This window comes from Mesoplodon mirus (genome assembly GCF_964341445.2).
Source record: "Mesoplodon mirus genome assembly, chromosome: 3".
NCBI lineage: Eukaryota > Metazoa > Chordata > Mammalia > Artiodactyla > Ziphiidae > Mesoplodon > Mesoplodon mirus.
This window is the reverse complement of record NC_138978.1, coordinates 105635022-105662571: the sequence shown is the minus strand read 5'-3', so window position 1 is coordinate 105662571 and position 27550 is coordinate 105635022. Positions and strand designations below refer to the sequence as shown.

General features: G+C 38.8%; 1 protein-coding gene and 1 pseudogene across 3 annotated transcripts in view; both read right to left on the bottom strand.

The window, feature by feature from the left end:
* Positions 1 to 27550, bottom strand: part of CTTNBP2NL (CTTNBP2 N-terminal like) — a 67590-nt gene that overhangs the window by 4753 nt on the left and 35287 nt on the right. For both annotated transcript variants that reach the window (XM_082616468.1, XM_082616467.1), the window contains 2 exons: positions 4506 to 4736; positions 504 to 611 (listed from right to left, as the gene is read on the bottom strand). In XM_082616468.1, the coding sequence (XP_082472594.1) occupies positions 504 to 611; positions 4506 to 4736 (339 nt within the window). The remainder of the gene's footprint in view (positions 1 to 503; positions 612 to 4505; positions 4737 to 27550) is intronic.
* Positions 11605 to 27550, bottom strand: part of LOC309801544 (26S proteasome regulatory subunit 4-like) — a 36275-nt pseudogene continuing 20329 nt past the window's right edge. Inside the window, exon 2 of the transcript XR_014296151.1 lies at positions 11605 to 13364. The product of XR_014296151.1 is annotated as a 26S proteasome regulatory subunit 4-like (transcript). The remainder of the gene's footprint in view (positions 13365 to 27550) is intronic.

Below are 27550 nucleotides of genomic sequence, written 5' to 3'. Positions count from 1 at the left end.
TAAAAAAAGATGAAATAGAAGAGAAAATATCAATGTGTATTATAAGCAGTAAGGGTTATGTATGATTTCATGAGATTTTTGTTTCAGGCATATGTATATATGTGTATATATACTGGGTTGTGATGTAAAATGTATTTCTTACTAGGAGTCCTAAGTCAAAAAAAGTTGGAGAGTTCAAAGTTAGTGTTCCCCAAAGTGTGTTCTATGGAACGACAGTCCCATAGTGAATGATCTATGTTAAAAGATTTTATGAAAACATAAATTTGCTAAACACAGAACACCCTATCTTGTTCTTGAAGACTCACAGCGTGCTTCTGCATACTAAAGGGTCTAACAAATTGAAGTTAGAAACCTCTTTAACTTTGTTTAATCCAGTAATTCCCAGACTTATTTGACCACAAAACCCCCTTTTTTTGAGCAACACCAATTTACACCCTGCAGAATAATCTTCAAGAAATGCTACTCTAGGCAAATGCTGCTCTGAGCCCCTCCACCTTAATTACCTGTTGAGTCAGCCGCTCTCTTTCCTTCTCCAGCATATAGGTGACATCATCTCCTTCAGCTGTGTCCTGTGCATGCCTTTGCCTTTCTTCCTCAAGGTCTAGGATTACCTTTAAGGAATTTAAAAAAAAAAATCATTTTCAAATATCAAGGAGTCACACTTAGAGTACAATTAAATACTAAGTGTCTTTCTAAGCACCCAAGATCATTCCATAGATAAATAAATAAGTAAATCCCAGTCAGGGCCATCAAGGAGCGCACTGTCTAGAAGGGTGAAAGATATGCAAGCTATGTGCTAGGAAACAATACAGTACGTACTTATCCGAGGTAACACGAAGTGGCATGTAAATAGAAGAGGGCAACTCATTAGCTGTAGGGGCTGAGAAGGTTTCAGAGAATTAATAAAAGTTTGGTGGGACTAGGGGACAGTTGTAGGTGATGAAGCAAGGCAGGACCATGGAAAGCTGAAAGCTGAAAGCTGAGGCTCTCCCTTGATGTTCAAATCACTGGAGGTACCAGAGAGTGAAGCCTAAAATTAAACATTTCAAATAGGTGACATCCTAACTGTGCCTTGCTTAATTAATATATGCATTTCATGTACAGTAGATAAGAGGTGAAAAGACTCTCTTGACTTTATCCTGCATATGAAAAGGCTCAATTATTGAGATCTTAAGTGGAGATTTTTCACAAGGCATTTTTTTTTTTTTTTTTTTTTTTGCGGTACGCGGGCCTTTCACTGTTGTGGCCTCTCCCGTTGCGGAGCACAGGCTCCGGATGCACAGGCTCAGCGGCCATGGCTCACGGGCCCAGCCGCTCCACAGCATGTGGGATCTTCCCAGACCAGGGCACGAACCCGTGTCCCCTGCATCGGCAGGTGGACTCTCAACCACTGCACCACCAGGGAAGCCCCACAAGGCTTTTTAATTAACCTGCCTACCCCATTCCACTTATCCTTGTGCCAAGGGATTAAGCCCAATTTTAAGAATACAAATTTAAAGGGACATTTCCCCACATAATCCTGCCTACAACTGCATAATATTCCAGTGGCTATGGATTTCTTCGTAGCTTCTGCTCATGCTTCAGAGATGCCTTGGCCTAGACCTCCCTAGGCCAGAGCACTGTCATCCCAATGGCCATTTCCTATTGTTTCTCCTCACTAACAACTGTCATTAAAGGAGAGAGAAAACTTTCTGGGACTCCTTTTTAAATACAAAAATGAAAACATTTTGGTGTATTTCCTTCTGGTTAAAAAAAAAGAAAACTTTTGCAACTTAATAGAAAGAACAGCTTTTGGCTAAAGGTGGTAGATCATCTCCTCTCCCTTCGGAGAGCTGTCTAAAATGATAGAAATGGGATGAAAAGAATAAAAACCCACAAAGTCAAAAAGAGAGACTCTGGCAGACAAGAAATTTTAACAACATTCTGAAGAAAGTAAGTGGCTGGAGCAGTGGTAACTACTTTGGTATGGGGGAGGATGCTGCTTTGTGCTGCAGGACCCCAAGGACCTATGGAACCTGCAGGTGGCAGACACTGCACCGGAGAGGTGAGATGTAGGAGAGAAGACAAGGGCACTGGCTCCAAGTTTGTATTTTCAGAAGAGTTATTCGTCCCCGCAACCTGATTCCTGTACACAGAATGCTAAGCCAGGCATCTACTGCCCAGGAATACACCAGATGTTTATCCTCTGAAGAAACAGAATGTGACAGGCTCCAGATCTAGTAATAACAGATATGACAGAGAATGAGGGTGAGGAAAGGGTATTATGTTTGTTTTGGGAAGATGGCAGGGGTGGAGAGAAGGGAGGTGGGGTGTAAGATAAAGAAATCCACATCTGTAATAAAAGAAAGTAAATATGTGTCTAAAATTGATAAAGCAAGAGAGAGCAGTATATCAGTTAGAAATATGGAAGTTAGCTGCCAAAATAAACAGTTAAAAGGAAAAAGTGGTTGTCTCTAATATTGAGGAGGAGAGAGAATGGGAGGGGGTGGACTAGGGAACCCTATTTTTTGTAATAAGCGGAGTAACCACATAATTGACTGTTCAAACCACTAACATGTCTGAGAGCCAAAGCGGGTATTGTTAACAACTATGCCAAGGCAACAGGCTTAAACTGGAATTCTCTCAGGCAAACTGGGACTATATGCACCCTAATTATAAGCCTCTAGTTTGATGTCTAACAAAGTCAGTGTTCTACTTTGATAAAACACATAAGATCAGATAGGCAGCTGTTTTAAAATATTTAATACTATCTTACATTGAAATACAGTGTTAGGGAATTTTGAATTTTTTTTTTTTTTTTTGCCGTATGCGGGCTTCTCACTGCTGTGGCCTCTCCCGTTGCGGAGCACAGGCTCTGGACGCGCAGGATCAGCGGCCATGGCTCACGGGCCCAGCCACTCCGCGGCACGTGGGATCCTCCCGGACCGGGGCACGAACCCGTGTCCCCTGCATCAGCAGGCAGACTCTCAACCACTGCGCCACCAGGGAAGCCCGGAATTTTGAATTTTTTAACTCTTCCTCTCCCCAATCACCTAGAACCATAAATTATCCCAACACTACACCTTCAAAGGGCATGACAGCCAGCCAGCCCTTCAGTACAACTCAGTTACTTCATGTATGAAATAGAAAACAGGCCTGCCTATCAAACAAGGATGTTGTGAAGATTTTCTTATAATATTATGTAAAAGCCCCCAAATTTAGGCAACTACCTCAAACTCATTGACACCTTTTAAATTGGGGCATAAATGTCTTCAGATTAATTCAGTCTAGTCCAGAGGTTAAACTTTTCTGGGTCTTGGAGATACCTCTGAGAATTCAAGTAAGGATATGGGGAAAAAATTCATTTTCTACAAAATGCATAAACTTTTGGCATTCTGTATATTTTCTGGGGGATCATGGAACATCTGAGACCCATTCGTGGTTAAGAACCCCCACTGTGGCCTTTTGTTTGGACTCTGTGAAGGGAAAGAAAAATCATGGGCAAGACCTAAGCCCTTAAGCACTTTGTCAGATGCATTTTAAGCAGATGGCTCTCTAAAGCAGGTAACCATAAAAGTAAACGAAGGTCCATCAAACTGCAGCTGCTAACCCAATTTTTTCAGAATAAAATGCTTCCTACTAAATGCACTGATGTCCCCCCTTGTTGATATAAATCTACACCAATAGTTCTTAAAAATGCAGACTCTAGCCAAGCATTTTTTCCAGGCCAAATCTGAGCCATAAATGATAAGTCGTGGAATGAAATCACAAGCACTAGAAGAATTCCAAGGAGATGAGGTAGAGGAAAGCACAGGTTTGCCGAGGAAAGCACAGGTTTGCCTTCCTATCTCAGGGGCTGTAAGACCCAGAGAAAACACAGACACACAGACACACACACACACACACACACACAGACACACACAGACACACACACACACACACACACACAGACAGACAGACACACACACACACACACACAGTTTCCTAACAGGGTAGAACAGCTTTAAGGTAAACAACCCTAGGGACTGTTTATGGTTTCATGAGAAGTAAAATGCAATGAAACTCAAAACTAGAAATAAATGAAAATAATCTATTGGCTTGTATGTTTATAGTCAGGTAAATTCTCTAATTCTTTCTCTCTCTCTGATATAGCATTCCCCAAATACCTGTTAATCTTTCTATTTATCACTTAAGTAAGCAAATAGGGAACACTCCGTTCAGCTACAAGGCTTGGTCAAGCCCCAGTTTGTTGCCAAAGTTTGGATGACCAAGAGTTGAAAAAACATACCAAGTGTTTTGGAGTGTCATATCAAGAAGAAATGCCATCTGAAATAATGCGTCTGGCACACTGCCTAAATTTAACATTTGGAATAACCTGCATTTTCTATCTCCTGGCTCTTAGGTAAGCTCAGGGGCTTTTTTACACCTGTGAGACTTCCCAGTTAAGTTACTGTGAGAGCTGGCAGCTGACAAGAAAGGGTCAGGCATTTCAGGAGTTTACAGGCGCATGTCAGCGGTGAACCCACCTTGCGGTGCCTGCTCTCAGCGGCAGCCAGCTGAGATAGCATGCGCTCCTGCATGTTCTTGCACTGCTTCATCACCACCTTAAGAATCGAGAGCGGGTTTGTGCAGACTGGCTGCTTCTCGCCATCGTTCTTCTCCTTCAGTGTTTCAAAGTCTCTCTGGAGTGCCATTAAAGGATCACTGATGTTATATTTTCCATAGCGTTCTTCAATGAAAGTATCTCTGTGTTGGGCCTGGGAAAGAAAGGAAAATAAGCATTTTGCTTTCAAATACTGCTGAGCAGGGGACCTGCTAGTAGTTAGACATCAAAGGTAGTGGTGTGAGTACGAAGTAACCTTTTGACTACAAATCAGACAGGGTCATCTAAGTGTAGAAACAACATCAGAAAAGGGGCATAGCATATTAATGGGAGCAAATACTTATGTAAAGCTAAGTACCAGTCAGACATTGATCTCAGTGTTTAGGTTCAGGTGATTTAAATTTTACAGCCCTATAGGTCGTGCTATCATCTCCATCTTGCAGATGAGAAAATTACTACGGAGAGGTCAAGTGACTTGTTTCAGGTTCCTCATCTAGCAAGCTGTCAGAATTGGGATTTAAACCCAGGCAGCCTGGCTCTAGAGTCTGTGACCTTAACCACCACACTTACTGCCTCAGCTTATGAATGCTTCTATTACCAACAGGTATATCTTATCTTTTCTGTGTTATGGCATTTACATTTTTAAAATACGGTAAGCATAATACTTTTAAGAGTTTATATGTTTAGAGACCTAACCAGCTGGCTGTAGACAGGTAAAGGACGCTAAAGATATTTTTACATTATAATCGAGGACTGTTTCTGATTTGTCCGCACAGAACTTCACTCAATTTTTGGCCGGTCAAGAGGGTGGTGGAGGCACTCACCACTAGAGGTGCAGACCAAGTCCTTCTACCTGCTGCCAAATTCCACTCCCCTCTTCTAACCTCTGTTCAGCTGTCTTCCATCCTCCTTTCTGTCCCCTTCAGGGCTTGGTGAGCTTTGGGGATGAAAGGGAACTTGAGCAGGGAATGTGGGCTGGTGCTTGGAGTCTGGCCTACGGCTTTGGGCCTGGGCGCCAAGTCAGGTCGAATGATCAGGAAGGGAGTGAAAGGAGATTCTTAGGCTTCCCTCTTATATCTGCTAGGAAAGACTTGAAGTACTATTTCATATAAGCATCATATATTACGGGCAGGTGAACAGAGTGAAATTAACAATTACTTTACTAAACAGACATTTAAATGTTTCCTGAGACATTTTACAAAAAAAAAAAATGAAGTGTTAATAGAGGGTTGAGGAAACTTTCTCAAAAATCATAGCAAAGTACTATATAATTTAAGCTTTCAAATGAAATCTAGTTACGAAAACTACTGTTATTTCTCAATTTTTAAAAATTATTTCATCAGGAGCTACCACCACCCACAAATGGGAACCCATTTGAAAAGAAAAATACACAATTCATGCTTAAAAAACAAAAACCCTCAAGAAAATAAAGCAAACATGGGGTTTCTCTGACATGTTTCAGTGCTGAAAATTTGATGCCTCCTTCTTCATTAGACTGTCCAAGTTCAAGACTCAGGAATCAGCCTTGTGTTACAAATTTGTGTTGACAAATTTGTGTTGCTATCAGTTGGCAGATGTTCAAAGCAGAGTTAGAAGCCCTGGTGGTTTTACTTCTGGCTGGACTACAACTGTCTTAAGTGATGACATTATTGGAGTATTTGGATAACATTTGTACACTAAATATTTGAAGAGTGAAATTTGTTTGTTCCTTTAAGTTACTGATAACCATCCTCCTAACCTTATTACAAGTGTGCGTGTGTGTGTGGGTGTGCACATGTGAGCATGTGAATTGAAGGGGGGAGGGATTTGAAAGACAGAATCCTATTTTTTTTTAGGTCCAAATTAAAAGGAAATTTTCAGTAAAATTTCAAAATAATCTTGTCTATTTAGGATAGAGGAAGACAAGACCAATTCCAAAATTGGCTATTTTTATTACTGTTTTTTAAGAATCATGGCAAGAATAGACAAAAAAGCTAATTTTTAGTTACATATTTAAGAGCATTAATGTCAAAGAACATGGGACTCATCAATGTTTTCTTTTCATTAAGAACATCTCTTTCTTTAAGTTCAGGTATAAAAACACAAGACTGATAACCCAGGATTCACTGAAAGTATCTATCTGTAGCTATTAATGTCCTAAGGCAAATCCGCGTTTAGAAAAACACAGACAAAGGAAGCAAGAGAAAAAAAAAACTCTTTAAGAAGTTGAAATTCCACTTTTCTGTCACATCTTTTATTCATGATTACTGTTTCTGTATGATTAGCTATGGAAAAGAAACAATTATTGGTACTAAAATTGGTTTAGTAGGGCAAAAAGGAAAAAGTGAACCTGAGTACTTTTATGACCTTTTCCTTTTCAGAACACCATGGAGAAAGTGGGATGGGAGAGCAGAGCTGGGAGTACAATTCATGATCTTGATGATGCTAAGAAGCTGCATCTGCTAAGAAGCTCTCTCTCTTAACTAATCCTTAAAAATATGACTTTTAAAAACCCACACTGTTATTATCCTGTAGAATTAATAAGCATCACAGAGTTACAAGTAATGGATGAGGAGCTTCTTTGGTGAGGTCTCAGACTTCTCTGAGAATAGTTGTTAAGCTGTCTGTTTTCTCTTGAAGTATTTCACAGTAATTCTATAATCACTTGCATAGTAATTACAAGTTATACAAAATTGGTAGCTTCACACATAAATGATAAGAATCTGCGGAATAATCTAAAAAAGGCTCCTTGTCACAAAACAATTATTATTATTATTTTTTTTTTTTTGCGGTACGCGGGCCTGTCACTGTTGTGGCCTCTCCCGTTGTGGAGCACAGGCTCCGGATGCGCAGGCTCAGTGGCCATGGCTCACGGGCCCAGCCGCTCCGCAGCATGTGGGATCTTCCCAGACCGGGGCACGAACCTGCGTCCCCTGCATCGGCAGGCGGACTCTCAACCACTGCGCCACCAGGGAAGCCCCACAAAACAAGTATTTTAAGTACATTCTAATATGGGACCCGAACATGGGAAAAGTGAGTTCTGTATTTATTACACCAAACACCGGATTGGAAAATGGGAGATGGAATACAGTATTTTCCATCCAACTTAACACTTCAGTCAGGTGAATTGTACGTATTACACATTTAACGGCACAAATAATAACAACAATAACTAAAAATAGATGTTAAGGTTTGACAAATGAAAGAAGAGCTTTAGTGGAGGTGTGCACTGGTTATCTATTCCTGCATAACAAATTACTCCCAAATTTAAATGCTTAGTAAACATTTTTTATCTCATACAGTTCCTGAGGGTCAAGAATCTGGGAGGGGCTGAGGGCTGAGCTGGGTGCTTCTGGCTCAGTGTCTCATGAGGTTGCAGTCAAGCTGCTGGCCAAGGATGCAGCCATCTGAAGGCACGACTAGGGCTGGAGGATCCATTTCCAAGCTTAGTTGTTGGGCTAGGCCTTGGCTCCTTGCACGTACTGGCTTCCAACAGAGCAAGTGATGTGAGAGAGTGAGAGACAGACAGACACAGACACATCCAGATGGAAGTCCCACTGTCTTGTAACCTCACCTCAGAAGTGACTTACCATCATTTCTGGTGTATTCTAGCAATCACACAGACCAACCCTGGTAAATGTGGGTCGGGGGGGACTACTTAAGGGTGTGAATATCAGGAGGGAGGACAACTGGGGGCCATCGTGGAGGCTGGTTATCAACGTGAATAACTAGACATGCTACCACTACCGTTTATGTTTCAGGGCAAAATTTAGAGGCTAAGTACCTATACTAAAAACTATCAAGGCTGAGTTTTAATATTTTAATGAAATTCCAGCTATTTTATAAGAACTTTAAAATGATCTGGATTTCACTTTGGGGGAGAGGGGTTCAGGAGTACAGCTAAAATCAATCAATTTCTTGCAATTTCATTATTTTTACTTCAATGACAACATATATTTTAACTGAACAGAAATTCCTACATTGTCAGAAAACACGATGATCTTTATTTCAGACAACAGTAAAGTAACTGGCTGGTTAGACAGATTCAATGATAGAAGATATTACTATAGCAGACAAAACATACGAGTCATCTATTACTCATTTATTTTTACTGTTACAGGCTGAATGAAACACACCACTACTGAAAGCTTAAAATAAAACCACATAATATCCTTGGATATGCCATGTTTGCTCTCCAAAAATTTCAGCTTTGCTATGATAAACTACAAAAAGAAATATGAAGCAATCAGCATCTCTCTATAATAAATAGTTTATTAATTATAATAAATAACACATATATATCATATATACATAAATAATAGTTCAATAATATTATATGTAGATAATAGTATATATATATATATATATATATTTTTTTTTTTGACTGCATTGGGTCTTCGTTGCTGTGTGCGGGCTTTCTGTAGTTGCAGCAAGCCGGGGCTACTCTTTTTTTTTTGTGGTACGCGGGCCTCTCACCGCTGTGGCCCCTCCCGCTGCGGAGCACAGGCTCCAGACGCGCAGGCCCAGCGGCCACGGCCCACGGGCCCAGCCGCTCCGCGGCATGTGGGATCTTCCCGGACCGGGGCACGAACCCATCTCCCCCCGCATCGGCAGGCGGACTCTCAACCACTGTGCCACCAGGGAAGCCCCCGGGGCTACTCTTCATTGTGGTGCTCGGCCTTCTCATTGCAGTGGCTTCACTTGTTGCAGAGCACAGGCTCTGGCGCCCGGGCTTCAGTAGTTGTGGTGCATGGGCTCAGCAGTTGTGGTGCACGGGCTTAGTTGCTCCGCGGCATGTGGGATCTTCCCGGACAAGGGATCGAACCTATGTCCCCTGCATTGGCAGGCAGATTCTTAACCACTGTGCCACCATGGAAGTCCCAATAATGGTATAAATTATATATATATTTCAATCTTAAAATAGGAAATCAATCTCTTGATTCTTTGGATGATAATCACCAACATGAAAGGTGGTTCCAAATGTAAAGGTGAAGAATTTGGCCCATTTAAATGGGGGCTTATATTTAAGTACAAGGTTTTATTTTCAAGACTCAGGCTGATACCAGAACTGTATTAGGATATGCAATTTTGCCATTTATTGCCAATTCTGAAGTGATGCTTATAAAAGTAAACAGCAATATAAACATTATGCCTTAAAAAATATCTAAATACTTCTATGTCAGGGATCAGAAAGACAAAAAACATGATTCCAAAATGGTTTTTATTAATGTTGCCAAAAGCATGTTAAAAGGAATCCTTTTTACACACAATTTAAATCTATTAATCTTCAAATCACTTATACTCTGGAGTCCCTAATAAACTATAAATAGCTGCCTGAACAACTGGAAATAAAGCAACCATTCTGGATAAAGATGATAACAACATTACAAGTATAACCTTTGTTCTGGAAGTTCCTTTTCACTTGCTGAAAGAAAACCAGATTTTACTGTTTGATAATATTGATAAAAGAGGATTTAGCCTCATTGGAATTAAACTAATTTCTGGAAAATGGCACAAAATTTATCATGGGAGGGCTTCCCTGGTGGCGCAGTGGTTGAGAGTCTGCCTGCCAATGCAGGGGACACGGGTTCGAGCCCCGGTCCGGGAAGATCCCACATGCCGCGGAGTGGCTGGGCCTGTGAGCCATGGCCACTGAGCCTGCGCATCCGGAGCCTGTGCTCCGCAATGGGAGAGGCCACAACAGTGAGAGGCTCACGTACCGCAAAAAAAAAAAAAAAAAAAAATTAACATGGGAGCAAAAAGAGAAAATTTTCATCATTTAAAAAATATGTCTAATATATTATTGAAAACCGAGTGCTCCTTCCACTTAACCATAAATGCTGTATTCTCAAATCTGGTCTTTTCTATATGTTTATTTTCTTTAATACTTTTGGGCCCTAGAGTCTAACAGAACTGGGATTATATCCTGTCACTACCACTTTCTGTATTACCTTTAGTAACAACCTTAACTTCTCTGTGCCTCAGATTCCTCATCTGTAGAATGAGAGTAACAATCTACCTATAGGTTTGTTATAAAAATTAAATGAGTAATGTAAAATGCTTCCTATAGTACCTGACACAAAGTACTATAAATATGAATTAATTTTTTCAATAACCAAATTTAGAATATAGATTTTCCTGTTTTAGAGTCAATGACTTAAACTCAACCCTACAGACTTAAGATTCTGTAAAACTGGATCAGGCTAGTAAATCTCCATTAAAAGCAAAACGAAATTCACCAATCCCAGATAACTTAGAAGTAACACATCACTAAAAATGTATCAGGAACCTGGATAACCAATAACATTCTATTTACTTAGCAATCAATCCTGAACTGGCATGTGACATATTATATAATGTGGTCAATTGATATTTATCTCTTGCATTGTTATTAAACACTTCTCACTTTTCTGTCTTTTCTTTCAACCTACTTAGATTGCAAGTGATCTGAAGGAAAAAGCACTTAATACATCTTTCTTCTTCCTATATCCTATATTTTGCCTTAAGCCCAAGACATGTAACAGATATTTATTTTCCAGCCTCTTTCCTGATGTCTTAGCCTCTCCTTACTCTCATCATTTTAGTGAGGTCAATATTTTATTTTGCTGTTAGTAAAATCTAGGATTTACTTAGTATAATCACTTAAGGTAATATCGATATATATATTTAGCAAACTGACTTTGAAGCAGATGAGCTTCAAAGATTCCCCTTGTATTTTTAATAAAACATTCATCATCCTGGTTAAAAAAAAAAGATTCCCCTTGGGGTCAGTTTGCAACCACATATATTTATAAAAGCAATTATTTACATAAGTTCAGAGGATCATGATACAATATTATTTGACTACAGTGTAATAAATTCTTTTGAAGACTAAAAATGGTAAGTTTAGTACAAATAGCTACAAGTGTAGTACTTCTAGCTAGTCGACTGCTTATTGATAGAATAAGAATATGGGTAAACAGAACAATGTAGCTGCTTCAACGTTCAGATTTGAGAGAGTCCTGAGAAAACTCCTAATGAAATTGAAATAGGTGTGTTGAGTTTTTTTTGTCTTTGTTCTGTTTTATTATTTTAGTCTATGTATGTGATTGAAACAAGTTACATATACATTTTGGACTGGGTCTAAATAAAAAACTTTTTGAGGTGGAGAAGAAAATGTGTAAGGGATTCTATAAGACCTGAACAAATTAATGCTCTGAATATAAATTAAGAATTTGAAAGTATAATTTTTTTTTTTTGAGAAAGAGCACGCTTTATTGGGAAGAGAGCACTGCACGTGACAAACATATGAAGAGAGCCAGATGGGCGTCCTACACATCATGCTCAAAAGGTACTCAGGATGCTGTGCTAAAGAAGATCAGCTGGAACATGGACTCCTGGGAAACTTCCCCAGCCTCACACCTCTGAGGGATCGACACACTTCCAACCTTTTCCTGGAAGGCAACTGTGGTCCAATAGAGATAGAGTCCCTCGGGGGTGCCTTGTTGTTTTTTATAAAGAACATTTTCTTTAAACTTTTTTTTTTTGAAGTCTTCATTTGTTACTTTTATTCTACGTTCTCTCAAGGCCATCAGACCAGCTTCTGTACAGATTGCCTTGATGTTGGCATCAGAGAGGTCATCTTTAGCCATGATCAAGTCATCCAGGGTTAGTGTCATCCTGCTTGTGTGGATGTGAAAGATGCGCTTCTTCGTCTTTTCATCTGGCAAGGGGAACTCGATCTTCCTGTCAATGCGGCCTGGTCTGATAAGTGCTGGGTCCAAAGTATCTATTTGGTTTGTGGCCCTGATAACTTTCATGTCTCCCCTTGAATCAAACCCATCCAACTGGTTCAACAGCTCCAACACTGCTTGCTGAATTTCTCTCTCACCACCAGAATTTGAGTCATACCTTTCCGACCCAATAGCATCAATTTCATCAATAAACACGATGGATGGTGCGTGTTCTTCAGCAACTCAGAGCAGTTCCTGAACAAGGTTGGGCCCATCACCTAGATACTTCTAAATAAGTTCAGAGCAAACTACTCTCAAGAAAGTGGCCGAGTTTTGGTTTGCTACTGCTTTGGCTAGGAAGGTATACCTGTGCCGGGTGGACCATACAGAATGACCCCCTTAGGGGGCTTTATACCCATCTCTTCATAATATTTAGGATGAGTGAGTGGAAGTTCCACAGATTCCTTAATTTCCTGGATTTGGTTGTCCAATGCTCCAATATCAGCATAGGTCTCCTGGAGGGCCTTTTCCACCTTCATCACTGTGATCAAGGGATCCGTGTCATCCATCAGCACCCCATCACAGCATGCACCTGTGGCTGAGCAGGACCAAGCAGGACTGAGCAGCCCGGTTCCAGCAGATCCTTGTCTACAAATGAAAGAATGCTGACGTAGTGTTCTGAGCCCACAGACGTAGACACGATGGCATGGTTGTCATCAATGATCTCTTCCAAGGTTCCTACCGACACTGGGGTGCCCCTCAGATTAGCCATCTTTGATCTTTCCTCCTCTTGCTTTTCTTCTAAAGGCCTCATTTGTTCCTGATTTCTAATGAATTCTTCCTCCATGAGAAGACAGTCTTCAATTCTCTCTAACTTCAATAATATTAACCAGCACTGAGTGTGAGATGTCACCAGGGGCAGTATGCTGGCAGCATCTGGTCCCTTTGTTTTCTTCTTCTTTTGCCCCACTCTAGCTGGTACAGGAGATTCATAGTTCTTTTTCTTATCCTTGTCATCCTTCTTCCCACCTCCAGGACCATGACCACCACTCTGACTTAGACGCATCTTGCTTCGGCCACTCGAGCCGCTGCTGCCACAAGTCGAAAGTATAATTTTTAATGCTGTATTAGATCTTAATCTCTTTTATTCAGGAGACCATACATCTCTTAAAATATGAGAGGGAGGACTGTCAAAATGGTGGAGGAGTAAGACGTGGAGATCAACTTGCTCCCCACAAATACATCAAAAATACATCTACATGTGGAACAACTCCTACAGAACACCTACTGAACATTGGCAGAAGACCTCAGACTTCCCAGAAGTCAAGAAACTCCCCATGTACCTGGCTGTGTGGCTGACAGGGTCTTGGTGCTCTGACCGGGTGTCAGGCCTGAGCCTCTGAGTGGGAGAGCCAAGTTCAGGGCACTGGACCACCAGAGACCTCCTGGCCCCATATAATATCAATCAGCGAGAGCTCTGCCAGAGATCTCTGTCTCAGTGCTAAGACCCAGCTCCATTCAACGACCAGCAAGCTCCAGTGCTGGATACCCCATGCCAAACAAATAGCACGACAGGAACACAACCCCACCCATTAGCAGAGAGGCTGCCTAAAATCATACTAAGTTCACAGATACGCCAAAACATACCACTAGATGTAGTCCTGCTCACGAGAAAGACAAGATCCAGCCTCATCCAAAAACAACGGGAACTATGAACCTGCAGCATGTGAAAAGGAGACCCCCAAAAGTAAGTTAATCAAAATGAGAAGACAGAGAAATATACAGCAGATGAAGGAGCAAGGTAAAAACCCACCAGACCAAACAAATGAAGAGGAAATAGGCAGTCTACCTGAAAAAGAATTCAGAATAATGATAGTAAAGATATCCAAAATCTTGGAAATAGAATGGAGAAAATATAAGAAACGTTTAACAAGAACCTAGAAGAACTAAAGAGCAAACAAACAATGATGCAAAACACAATAAATGAAATTAAAAATTCTCTAGGAGGAATCAATAGCAGAATAACTGAGGCAGAAGAACGGATAAGTGACCTGGAAGATAAAATAGGGAAAAAACTACCACAGAGCAGAATAAAAAAAAAATAATGATAAGAATTAAGGACAGTCTCAGAGACCTCTGGGACAACATTAAACGCACCAACATTCGAATTATAGGGGTCCCAGAAGAAGAAGAGAAAAAGAAAGGGACTGAGAAAATACTGGGAGAGATTATAGTTGAAAACTTCCCTAACATGGGAAAGGAAAAAGTCAAGTCCAGGAAGCGCAGAGAGTCCCATACAGGATAAATCCAAGGAGAAACATGCCAAGACACATACTATCAAAAAATAAATACAAAGTAAAAATATTAAAAGCAGCAAGGGAAAAGCAACAAATAACATACAAGGGAATCCCCATAAGGTTAACAGCTGATCTTTCAGCAGAAACTCTGCAAGCCAGAAGGAAGTGGCAGGACATATTTAAAGGGATGAAGGAGAAAAACCTACAACCAAGATTATTCTACCCAGCAAGGATCTCAATCAGATTCAACAGAGAAACTAAAACCTTTACAGACAAGCAAAAGCTGTGAGAATTCAGGACCACCAAACCACCTTTACAACAAATGCTAAAGGAACTTCTCTAGGCAGGAAACATAAGAGAAGGAAAAGACCTACAATAACAAACCCAAAACAAGAAAATGGTAATAGGAACATACATAGCGATAACTCGCTTAAATGAAAATGGATTAAATGCTCCAACCAGAAGACAAAGACTGGCTGAATGGATACAAAAAGAAGACCCATATATATGCCATCTACAAGAGATCAACTTCAGACCTAGGGATACAGACAGACTGAAAGTGAGGGGATGAAAAACATATTCCATGCAATGGAAATCAAAAGAAAGTTGGAGTAGCAATTCTCACATCAGAAAAAATAGACTTTAAAATAAAGACTATTACAAGAGACAAAGAAGGACACTACATAATGATCAAGGGATAAATCCAAGAAGAAAATATAACAATTGGAAATATTTATGCACCCAACATAGGAGTACCTCAATACATAAGGCAAATGTAACAGCCATAAATGGGGAAATCGACAGTTAACACAATCACAGTAGGGGACTTTAACACCCCACTTTCACCAATGGACAGATCATCCAAAATGAAAATAAATAAGGAAACACAAACTTTAAATGATACAGTAAACAAGATGGACTTAATTGCTATTTATAGGACGTTCCATCCAAAACCAACAGAATACACTTTCTTCTCAAGTGCCCATGGAACATTCTCCAGGATAGATCATATCTTGGGCCACAAATCAAGGCTTGGTAAATTTAAGAAAATTGAAATCGTATCAAGTATCTTTTCCGACCACTATGTTATGAGACTAGATATCAATTACAGGAACAAATCTGTAAAAAATACAAATGCATGGAGGCTAAACAATATGCTACTAAATCACCAAGAGATCACTGAAGAAATCAAAGAGGAAATCAAAAAATACCTAGAGACAAATGACAATGAAAATACAACTACCCAAAACCTATGGGATACAGCAAAAGCAGTTCTAAGAGGGAAGTTTATAGCAATACAATCCTACCTCATGAAACAAGAAACACCTCAAATCAACAACCTAACCTTACACCTAAAGCAATTAGAGAAAGAGGAACAAAAAAACCTCAACGTTAGCAGAAGGAAAGAAATCATAAAGATCAGATCAGAAATAAATGAAAAAGAAATGAAGGAAACGACAGCAAAGATCAATAAAACTAAAAGCTGGTTCTTTGAGAAGATAAACAAAATAGATAAACCACTAGCCAGACTCATCAAGAAAAAAACGGAGAAGACTCAAATCAACAGAAGTAGAAATGAAAAAGGAGAAGTAACAACTGACACTGCAGAAATACAAGGATCATGAGAGATTACTACAAGCAGGTATATGCCAATAAAATGGACAACCTGGAAGAAATGGAAAAACTCTTAGAAAAGCACAACCTTCCAAGACTGAACCAGGAAGAAATAGAAAATATAAACAGACCAATCACAAGTACTGAAATTGAAACTGTGATTAAAAATCTTCCAACAAACAAAAGCCCAGGACCAGATATGGCTTCACAGGCGAATTCTATCAAAGATTTAGAGAAGAGCTAACACCTATCCTCCTCAAACTCTTCCAAAATATAGCAGAGGGAGGAACACTCCCAAACTCATTCTAGGATGCCACCATCACCCTGCTACCAAAACCAGACAAAGACGTCACACAGAAAGAAAACTACAGGCCAATATCACTGATGAACATAGATGCAAAAATCCTCAACAAAATACTAGCAAACACAATCCAGCAGCACATTAAAAGGATCATACACCATGATCAAGTGGGTTTTATCCCAGGAATGCAAGAATTCTTCAATGTATGCAAATCAATCAATGTGATAACCATATTAAAAAAATTGAAGGAAAGAAACCATATGATCATCTCAATAGATGCAGAAAAAGCTTTTGACAAAATTCAACCTATATTTATGATAAAAACTCTCCAGAAAGTAGGCATAGAGGGAACTTAACTCAACATAATAAAGGCCATATATGACAAACCCACAGCCAACATCATTCTCAATGGTGAAAAACGGAAACCATTTCCACTAAGATCAGGAACAAGACAAGGTCGCCCACTCTCACCACTACTATTCAACATAGTTTTGGAAGTTTTAGCCTCAGCAATCAGAGATTAAAAAGAAATATAAGGAATCCAAATTGAAAATGAAGTAAAACTGTCACTGTTTGCAGATGACGTGACACTATACATAGAGAATCCTGAAGATGCTACTAGAAAACTACTAGAGCTAATCAATGAATTTGGTAAAGTATCAGGATACAAGATCAATGCACAAATATCTCTTGCATTCCTATACACTAATGATGAAAAATCTGAAAGAGAAATTAAGGAAACACTCCCATTTACCATTGCAACAAAAAGAATAAAATACTTAGGAATATACCTACCTAGGTTTGTAGGAGACAAAAGACCTACATGCAGAAAACTGTAAGACACTGATGAAAGAAATTAAAGATGATACAAACAGATGGAGAGATATACCATGTTCTTGCATTGGAAGAATTAACATTGTGAAAATGACTATACTACCCAAAGCAATCTACAGATTCAGTGCAATCCCTATCAAACCACCAATGGCACTTTTCACAGAACTAGAACACAAAGGTTCACAATTTGTATGGAAACGAAAAAGACCCCGAATAGCCAAAGCAATCTTGAGAAAGAAAAACGGAGCTGGAGGAATCTGGCTCCTTGACTTCAGACTATACTACAAAGCTACAGTAATCAAGGCAGTATGGTACTGGCACAAAAACAGTAATATAGATCAATGGAACAGGATAAAAGCCAGAGATAAACCCATGCACATATGGTCACCTTTTCTTTTTCTTTTTTTGGTCACCTTATCTTTGATAAAGGAGGCAAGAATATACAATGGAGAAAAGACAGCCTCTTCAATAAGTGGTGGTGGGAAAACTGGACAGCTACATGTAAAAGAATGAAATTAGAACACTCCCTAACACCACACACAAAAATAAACTCAAAATGAATTAAAGATCTAAATGTAAGACCAGACACTATAAATCTTAGAGGAAAACAAAGGCAAAATACTCTGTGACATAAATCACAGCAAGATCCTTTTTGACCCACCTCCTAGAGAAATGGAAATAAAAACAAACAAATGGGACCTAGTGAAACTTAAAAGCTTTTGCACAGCAAAGGAAACCATAAACAAGATGAAAAGACAACCCTCAGAATGGGAGAAAACATTTGCAAACATAGCAACTGACAAAGGATTAATCTCCAAAGTTTACAAGCAGCTCTTGCAGCTCAATATCAAAAAAACAAACAATCCAATCCAATCCACAAATGGGCAGAAGACCGAAACAGACATTTCTCCAAAGAAGATATACAGATTGCCAACAAATACATGAGAGGATGCTCAACATCACTAATCATTAGAGAAATACAAGTCAAAACTACAATGAGGTATCACTTCACACTAGTCAGAATGACCACCATCCAAAAATCTACAAACAATAAATGCTGGAGAGGGTGTGGAGAAAAAGGAACCCTCTTGCACTGTTGGTGGGAATGTAAATTGATACAGCCACTGTGGAGAACAGTATGGAGGTTCCTTAAAAAACTAAAAACAGAACTACCATACGACCCAGCAATCCCAATACTGGGCATATACCCTGAGAAAACCATAATTCAAAAAGAGTCATGTACCACAATGTTCACTGCAGCTCTATTTACAATAGCCAGGACATGGAAGCAACCTAAGTGTCCATCGAAAGATGAATGGATGAAGAAGATGTGGTTAATATATACAATGGAATATTACTCAGCCATAAAGAGAAATGAAACTGAGTTATTTGTAATGAGGTGGATGGGCCTAGAGTCTGTCATACATAGTGAAGTAAGTCAGAAAGAGAAAAACAAATACCATATGCTAACGCATATATATGGAATCTAAAAAAGAAGAAAAAGGTTCTGAAGAACCTAGGGACAGGACAGGAATAAAGACGCAGACGTAGACAATGGACTTGAGGACACAGAGAGGGGGAAGGGTAAGCTGAGACGAAGTGAGAGAGTGGCACTGACATATATACACTACCAAATGTAAAACAGATAGCTACTGGGAAACAGCCGCATAGCACAGGGAGATCAGCTAGGTGCTTTGTGACCACCTAGAGGGGTGGGATAGGGAGGGTGGGAGGGAGATACAAGAGGGAGGGGACATGGGGACATATGTATACATATAGCTGATTCACTTTGTTATACAGCAGCAACTAACACAACAATGTAAAGCAATTATACTCCAGTAAAGATGTTAAAAAATGAGAGTCAACACCTACTTAATACCATACACAAAAAGAAGGATGGATCACAGACCTAAAAATATATATGAATGGCCAATAAGTACATGAAAAAGTGATCACTCATTAGTGATCAGGGAGATCACATGAAAAAGTGATCACTCATTAGTGATCAGGGAGATGTAAATTAAAATAATAAGATAGTACTATATAGCCATTAAAAATGCTAAAATTTAAGACTGACAACATCAAATGTTATAAAGGATATGTGGAGTAACTTAGAATGCTCACATTGCTGGTGGAAGTATAAACGGTAGAACTATTTTGGAAATTAATCTGGAAGTTTCTCATAAAGTTAGAAAATGCCTACCTGCTATTCCACTTCTAAGTATTTGTCTAAAAGAAATGAAAACATATATCCACAAAGACTTTTACACAATATCCAGAGTAGCTTTATTCATAATGGCCCCATACTGGAAACAATCAAATATCAATCACTAGAAGAACAGATAAGTAAAATGTGATGCATTCATGAAACGGAATACTATTCAGCAATAAAAAGGGACAAATTACTGATACATACAATGACACTGATGAACCTGAAAATCATTATATCGGACAATAAAGTGCCAAACATAAAAGAATATATTCTCTGTGACTCTGTTCTAATGGGCAAAACTAATCTATGGTGAAGAAAATCAGAACAGTGGTTACATCTGGATATAAGGGGGGACAAATGACCAGGGAGGGGCATGAGATAACTTTTTGGTGTGATGAGAATGTTTATGTCTTGATAGGAGTGTAGGTCAAATGGAGTGGCATTTGTCAAAACTCATTGAACTGAACACTTAAGATCTGTGCATTTCACTATATCTAAAATATATCTCTGGTTTAAAAACATAAATATATATAGTGAGAGTTAAAGGAAAATTGAGTTATATGTAACATATGCTTTATATATTGTGTTTCAGAAACATGGGAAGTTCAAACCAAAGTAATTTTAATAGTAATAACAACAGGAGAAGCAACAAGGGAGGAGCTCACACTGGCGTGCTCATTACCCACTGAGCAGTGTGCTCAGTGCTTTACATAGCTCATCTCATCCTAGCAGCATTCCTCTGCAGGTAGACAGCACTGTATCTCCATTTTACAGAAGAAACTGAACATTAACATGTGACTTTCCCAAGGTCACAAAGCCAGTTAAGAAGTGGAGAAGAACAGTAAGTGGTATATAGTAAGTACTGAATATGTTAACTGAATGAGTAATACACATAAACAGATATTCCCCAGGACTTCATAGCAATGAATTTCAATTTAGTAGGTCTCGATCACTAGCTTAAAAATGAAATAGAACAGGATTGAAAACATTGTAGAGCACTGAATGCTGTGAGTACTATTTCAAGAAACTTTTCTTCTTGCATAAGAATATAGGTGTGTGTATATCTGTGTGTGTATGTGCACATGTTGGTGTGTCCCTTGGGTCACAACGCAAAGTCTAGTTTTTACTATGTGGCCCTGCCAAAAACGTTTGAAAAACAGTAGAATAGAATGAAGAACCTAAGAAGTATGACCCTGAATCTATAATTTTAAACAGTTTAAGCTATAATAAACATGTGAATTCTAATAGAAGTAATAAGGAATCAGGATTCGTATTTTAAACTAATGAATTTTAAACTAATATAGAAGTCTACAGACCAGGAGAAGTTTGGCCTAACATCAAATATACAAAATGTAAAAAAAAAAAAAGTCTGTGTTACCAGGGTTAGACAATCAAAAATAGCACTGGAGAAGCCTGAGAAGATTTTCTGGATGTATGGTTGATTCACAGGGGCACATGCTTTGAATGCTTATATTGAATACTTAATGTTTGCTGGGTACTATACATGCTAAGTGATGTGGGTAATATTAGGGGGATATAGATTTGACTAAACTGCTGCTCTCAAGGAGCTTAAAATTTGCCAGACAAGTTTAAGGCCTAAGAGCAGAAAAAAACAAGCTGCTTCTGAGTATTTAAATGTATTCTAAACAATACCATTAATGTTTAGAGGAACACCAAGTACAATTTGTTTGATCAGAACTTTCTAAGACTCAGCCCTTACACTCATAAGGAATAGGAAGGAAAAGGCCAACCCTGGAAGTGGGTGGGTTCTGGCAGATAAATGGGACTATTAGCAATTTAATGAATCACAGGAAACACCATGAGGTTGAGGGGGCACAACCCAAAAACTGTCTCTGAAGTGTTACAGAAGGAGACCCAGACCGCAGACTGTAACTGTGTGATACTTTAAGTGACTATGAACTTGAAAATCATCTTTATTAGAGATGTGCTCTGGCTCTTTTACTCACTATGTATTAACAGACAGTGTAGAAACTAACTTCAGTGTTAAAATAGTAAAAAAGAGCTTACTAAATAAGATGAGAAAAGGTGTCTTCTTCCTCTAGTTAGGGGATTCTGAGGAGGGAGGATTTGAAGCTGTATAATTGTGGGATATAGGTCTTAACTCTAAAAATTTGTTTGAAGCAAGATTCTTAAATTACAAACACAGACTGATACTACAAGGAAAAATGGCAAGAAACAAGCTGCTTAAATGTAAGGCCTTGGGAAAAGGGTTCTTACTCGGCTGAGAAGTAAAAGTGTTCACAATTAAAAGTGTACCAAGTGAACAGGAATAAGAAGCTTGTGGGGGAGAGGAGGGTTAAGGGGAGTGTAGAGACAGGGAAGAATGAAAAAAGGGGACCAGTATGGTTTGAGAACCACAACGCAGTGAGAACAAGACATCAGGGCAGGCAAACGGAAGCAAGGACAATGCTAATTATACATCCTAACAAGCTCCATGTCACAAGTCAGAGGATGGGAAGATGGCAATTTCTATTGTCACTGCAGCCTTATGTAGAGGGAGGTAGCTAGCTATTCAGTTTCAACCAGCAGTCATACAGGTGGCTTGGGACTCCAGTCAGGGAAGGATCCCTTTTCTTTAGAGAACAGAATGGGGAGAGGGGTAAAAAAGCCAAGACTGAAAAGTAAAAGGTGGGCTGTAAGTACATTGTAGGGTGTTTAATGATAATTTAAAATGTGAACTGGTAATGTTCATCACTACAGTAAAGCACTGAATACATGGTGAAACTGAGCATGTGAAGGTTGATCACTGCTACTATTAATTCCAAGTTATTCCAACCCAAGAATGCCTTCATCTTCACGATACAAGTCCACTGAGGGGATCAGAACATGCCTGGATCAGAACAGGAGATCTCTGTTTGGAGATATATGAGCCCTTCCTTTTTATTTTAAAAAGGGGTGATACCATTAGGAAACTTTAAATGTCACCAAAGACAAGAATGGGATAACCTAGACCCTTTCCCCATTTTAATCCCATAAGGAACAGGAAAACTGGCTCTATTTTAAACCTCTAAGACTTTTTTTTAGCGCTCTTTTCCTTTAATGATTTCTAGGTCTGCTGTGTAGATGACAGTCATTCGTCCCACTGACGAAAGATACTGTCAGGAAGGGAAGGACAAGAGACTGAAAGGAAGATTTTAAAGAGAAAAGAACTCAGAGCTATCAATTTGGAAAGCAGAGAAATGGGGGATAATGAAGATTTTGTGAAAGCCAAAAACAAAAACAAAAACACTGGAGAAACGGGGGATAAAGAAATATATTCTGAAAGAAAGAGAAAGGACGTGTAATGTAGACAGATGCCCACAGGGGTCCTTAGCTGAAAAGTGTGGGGAACAATATTTTTTGTAAATATATCTAGATAGATGAAGAAAGATAAGCAACACTGTACTTTTAAAAAGTACTAACTATTTTCTCTGATGCTCTCAAAACTCTCCTTACTAACCTCTTAGGGAATGCAGATTTCAATTTGATAGGAAAGGACACTGAGGTAAGATGTCAGTTGATTTTTTTTGTTTTTTAGTTGAATACAGATACATAGTGAAAAAAGGTGCATATCCTAATTATTTGTTATCCATTACTAAAAATATGGAAACAAACACAAAGCAATAATTTCCTGTCTGAAGAACAAATTGTTCTTTCTTAGTACAGGGGTGAGATATAAATAATGTCACTGAGTGGGAATTATCAGCAACAGTAAAATTATGAAACTTATCAACCAAAAAAAATGCACAATGTGAGAGCTGTGAGTTAAGTTTTATTTGGGGCAAACTGAAGACTATAGCCTGGGAGACAGCCTCTCAGATAGCTCTGAAGAAATGCTCCGAAGAGGTAAGTGGGAAGGTCATATATATATTTTGGTGAAGGGGAATATGTGCAATCAAGCACACATTTTGGCAGAAGGCTGCTGCTAGTCACAGAGGAGCAGATGTCTCCGCTACTGATTTCAGTGCTTTTCTAGATATGAGAAAATGCAAGAAATTGGGCTTGTAAAATTTTCTCCTGAAAATATCTACCTGAAGGCCTGTTCTGACAGTTTCTTCCAGGGCACAGAGTGCCTCATTCCTGAGCTCTGCCCTGAACTCCTTTCAGGGTGTGTTGAAGGTCAGCAACTGCAGTGGCTAGTGACTCTATTCTTGTAGAACCAGATGGCAAGTGACAAGTTTTAGTTGGCAAAATATATTACTATAGGTAAGCCTCTCTTCTCAAAAATATGAATTAATAAATGGCAACCTATTTTTTTGGCCTTTGTTCTTGCATTTATTTTTTTTAAAACATCTTTATTGGAGTATAATTGCTTTACAATGTTGTGTTAGTTTCTGCTGTATAACAAACTGAATCAGCTATATGTATACACATATCCCCATATTCCCTCCCTCTTGCATCTCCCTCTCACCCTCCCTATCCCACCCCTCTAGGTAGTCACAAAGCACTGAGCTGATCTCCCTGTGCTATGCAGCTGCTTCCCGTTAGCTACCTATTTTACATTTGGTAGTGTATATATGTCAACACTACTCTCTCACTTCGTCCTAGCTTGCCCTTCCCCCTCCCCGTGTCCTTAAATCCGTTCTCTACGTCTGTGTCTTTATTCCTGTTCTGCCCCTAGGTTCTTCAGAACCTTTCTTTTTCCTTTAGATTCCATATATATGTGTTAGCATACGGTACTTGTTTTTCTCTTTCTGACTTACTTCACTCTGTATGACAGACTCTAGGTCCATCCACCTCACTACAAATAACTCAATTTCATTTCTTTTTATGGCTGAGTAATATTCCATTGTATATATGTGCCACATCTTCTTTACCCATTCATCTGTTCATGGACACTTAGGTTGCTTCCATGTCCTGGCTATTGTAAATAGAGCTACAGTGAACATTGTGGTACATGACCCTTTTTGAATTATGGTTTTCTCACGGTATAATGGCAACCTATTTTTTGAGGCTTGAATACATTCAAGTTAAACTTAAAGGGACTTAACTTACTCTCTCAGATGACAAATATTTCTGAAGAACTTACTAGGTTCTAGATATCTGGGATGCAATGCAGCAAGATAAACAAAGTACCTGCCCCTCATGAAGCTTATATTTACTGAAAAAAGAAATATGAAATATAAAGAAATGAGAGATGAAAATATATAATCTGTGAAGCGTATCAGCACAATAGACAAATTATTACTTATCTAGTACAAAGAAAAAGATAAATCACGTTAAGTATGATTCAACTGTACAAAAATTTATTAGGTATGCTTATATGAGAAGTTCTATACATGAAGTTTCAAATCAGTAAGAAGAGACTTCTGAATTAAATAGTAACACTATCTCTTACTCATTTCTACCAATGAATTCAGTCTTTTGTTGAACAGACAACACGTTAGGTAGTGAATTAAATTAAAAAATTTTTTTGGAACTTATGCATATCTTAGCACTCATTGGGTGAAGTTGATTTTTGAGGCAGAAAATACTTTTTGTTGTTGTTGTTTTTCTTTTAATAAATTTATTTATTTCTGGCTGCGTTGGGTCTTTGTTGATGCGTGTGGGCTTTCTCTAGTTGCATCAAGCAGGGGCTACTCTTCGTTGCAGTGCACGGGCTTCTCATTGCGGTGGCTTCTCTTGTTGTGGAGCATGGGCTCTAGGCGCGTGGGCTTCCGTAGTTGTGGCGCGTAGGCTCAGCAGTTTTGGCTCGCAAGCTCTAGAGTGTAGGCTCAGTAGTTGTGGCGCACGGACTTAGTTGCTCCGCAGCACGTGGGATCTTCCTGGACCAGGGCTTGAACCCCAGTCCCCTGCATGGGCAGGCAGATTCTTAACCACTACGCCACCAGGGAAGTCCCTTTGTTGTTAAATGATGAAATATTATGAACTACATACATGAAACTGAAGACAAGAAAAGTACTTTGAAGGGCTGTAGGTCTCTTGCTATGATATTAAAATTTCCTAAAATTTTAATCATGTGGCTTCTCATACATATGTTGTCAGCTTTACTTAATTTGGGTCCATGACCTGTGAAAGAATCTATTCTGGACGAATAACTTTTAGGTATCCTGCACAAAGGCAGAATTTGAAAATTAGGCAGAAATTTAGTCTGCTTTTTTGGGGAGAAAATCAGGGATACAGAGGTAGCAAGCTCATGCTTTCCCTAGGCATGCTATACTTGTCTCTACTCCCTTAACTATATATTCGAATTAACACAGACTTCTGTGAGAAGTATAAACTATCTAGAAGATCGGTAAAAAGTAAATGTTGTTCTTAACTCCTTGCCATCCCATTGCTTGCACTATATTTCTTACAAATATAATTTTTATTTTAATTTCATCATTAGTGAATGACTATTTTCTCATAAAATTTTAATTCCATAGATAAAGCTGAAGTCCTTCCTAAACATAACCCAATCTCTCTTTCTTTTCCAAAGGTTCTTAGTATGATGGGCATCCTTCCAGACCTTTTCCAAGCACAGATGTGTGTGTAGGGGTGTGTATGTGTGTGTGTAATTACAGAGATATTATTTTCTATAAAACTGTTTTGCAACTTGTTTTCACTTATTGTGTCTTAGAGAACTTTCTAAGTCAGTAAGTACATAGCTTTTTTTCCTCTTCAAAAAAAAAAAAAAGCAATTACATAATATTCCATAATAAGGATGTACCAGTTACACACCTATACTTTACTGATGGATATTTTAGGCTGTTTATAGTTTTCAAATACTGTATTAAACAATACTGCAATGAGCATCCTTGTGCAGATACAAGAATAGTTTGGTGGAATAGATTTACTGCTGCGCTTTTCTAAGGAAATAATTTCCTATATAATAAAATTCTCAGCTTGATTCTATAAATGCTCCTCTTCCATAAAGATTTTCAGTGAACACACAAGATGGTTTCCTCCTATTTTTTCAAGTTACTCTGACAAGTAGCTGAACTGAAATACTAAACGATGGACCACAGGATTTAACTTTAGAAGCAACCTCTTTGTCTTTGTTTCTTTTCTCTTTATGGGGGCAACTAGAAATAACCTCTGATTAATCCCAAATCACAAGGCTAACACATGCAAGGAAGACACAATAAGAGGAAGTCAAAATAACAGGAATAAGCTGTTTCCCTTTTTTATTTGTTTTAGTTTCAGGCTGAAAATGCAATGAAATTCCCCACTGCTGTACTCTTTTCTGAAGCTTTCCCCAACTGCTAGAGAACTGTATATTCTCTAAATAGGTAGCATTTTACAATCTGAATTCCCCCTTTCTTTCCTCAAAGATATAAGAAAAACAGCCCACAGGAAGATGCCAGTTAAATGATAAATGTGCTTATTTTTCTGGCACCTTTACTCTTAAACCTCCTAAATGCCACAATTTGTAATGTAAATGATGACATGTGATAAAAAGCTATGTCTTATTTTTTCATTTACTATTATCTTAGAGAATAGCAAATAGCTGATCAGACAATTACTGAGTTCATTGTTGTATGAGGCCCAATGTTTTTTTGAATGCAACAAAGATACTTAATTACTTAAGAATGTAGTCTTCTTTTTTACAGATACCCAATTTATAAACATCCCATACATATGACCAGCCTTTCCTGCTTCTTTTGGCTCTTTTGTGCCAGAGTACCCTACCACCAAACCTGGTACTTTCCTTTCACTAATTTCATTCCCTTCCCAGGGCAGACCATTTTGGGAGCTCCTACCATTGTCAAGGGAACCAAGTCAAGGGGAAGGAAGGAAGAGGCTTTGTGAGATGTATTTCTGGCTTCACCAGTTACAACTTAATACTGTTTCTTTTTTCTTTTACTGTGCACACTGTTCTGTGCCTTATTTTTTAACTTACTATACGTTGGAGAATGTTATAATAAGATCTAGCTCTCATAAAGATCTTCTCTTTAAGGGTTGCATAGTATTCTACTGTACAATATACCATAATTTACTGACCAGAACCCTAATACGTAAGTTGTTTTCAGCATTTTGCTGCTATGACAATGCTGCAATAAATATCCTTACACTTACACTTTATTGTATAGGTCTAAG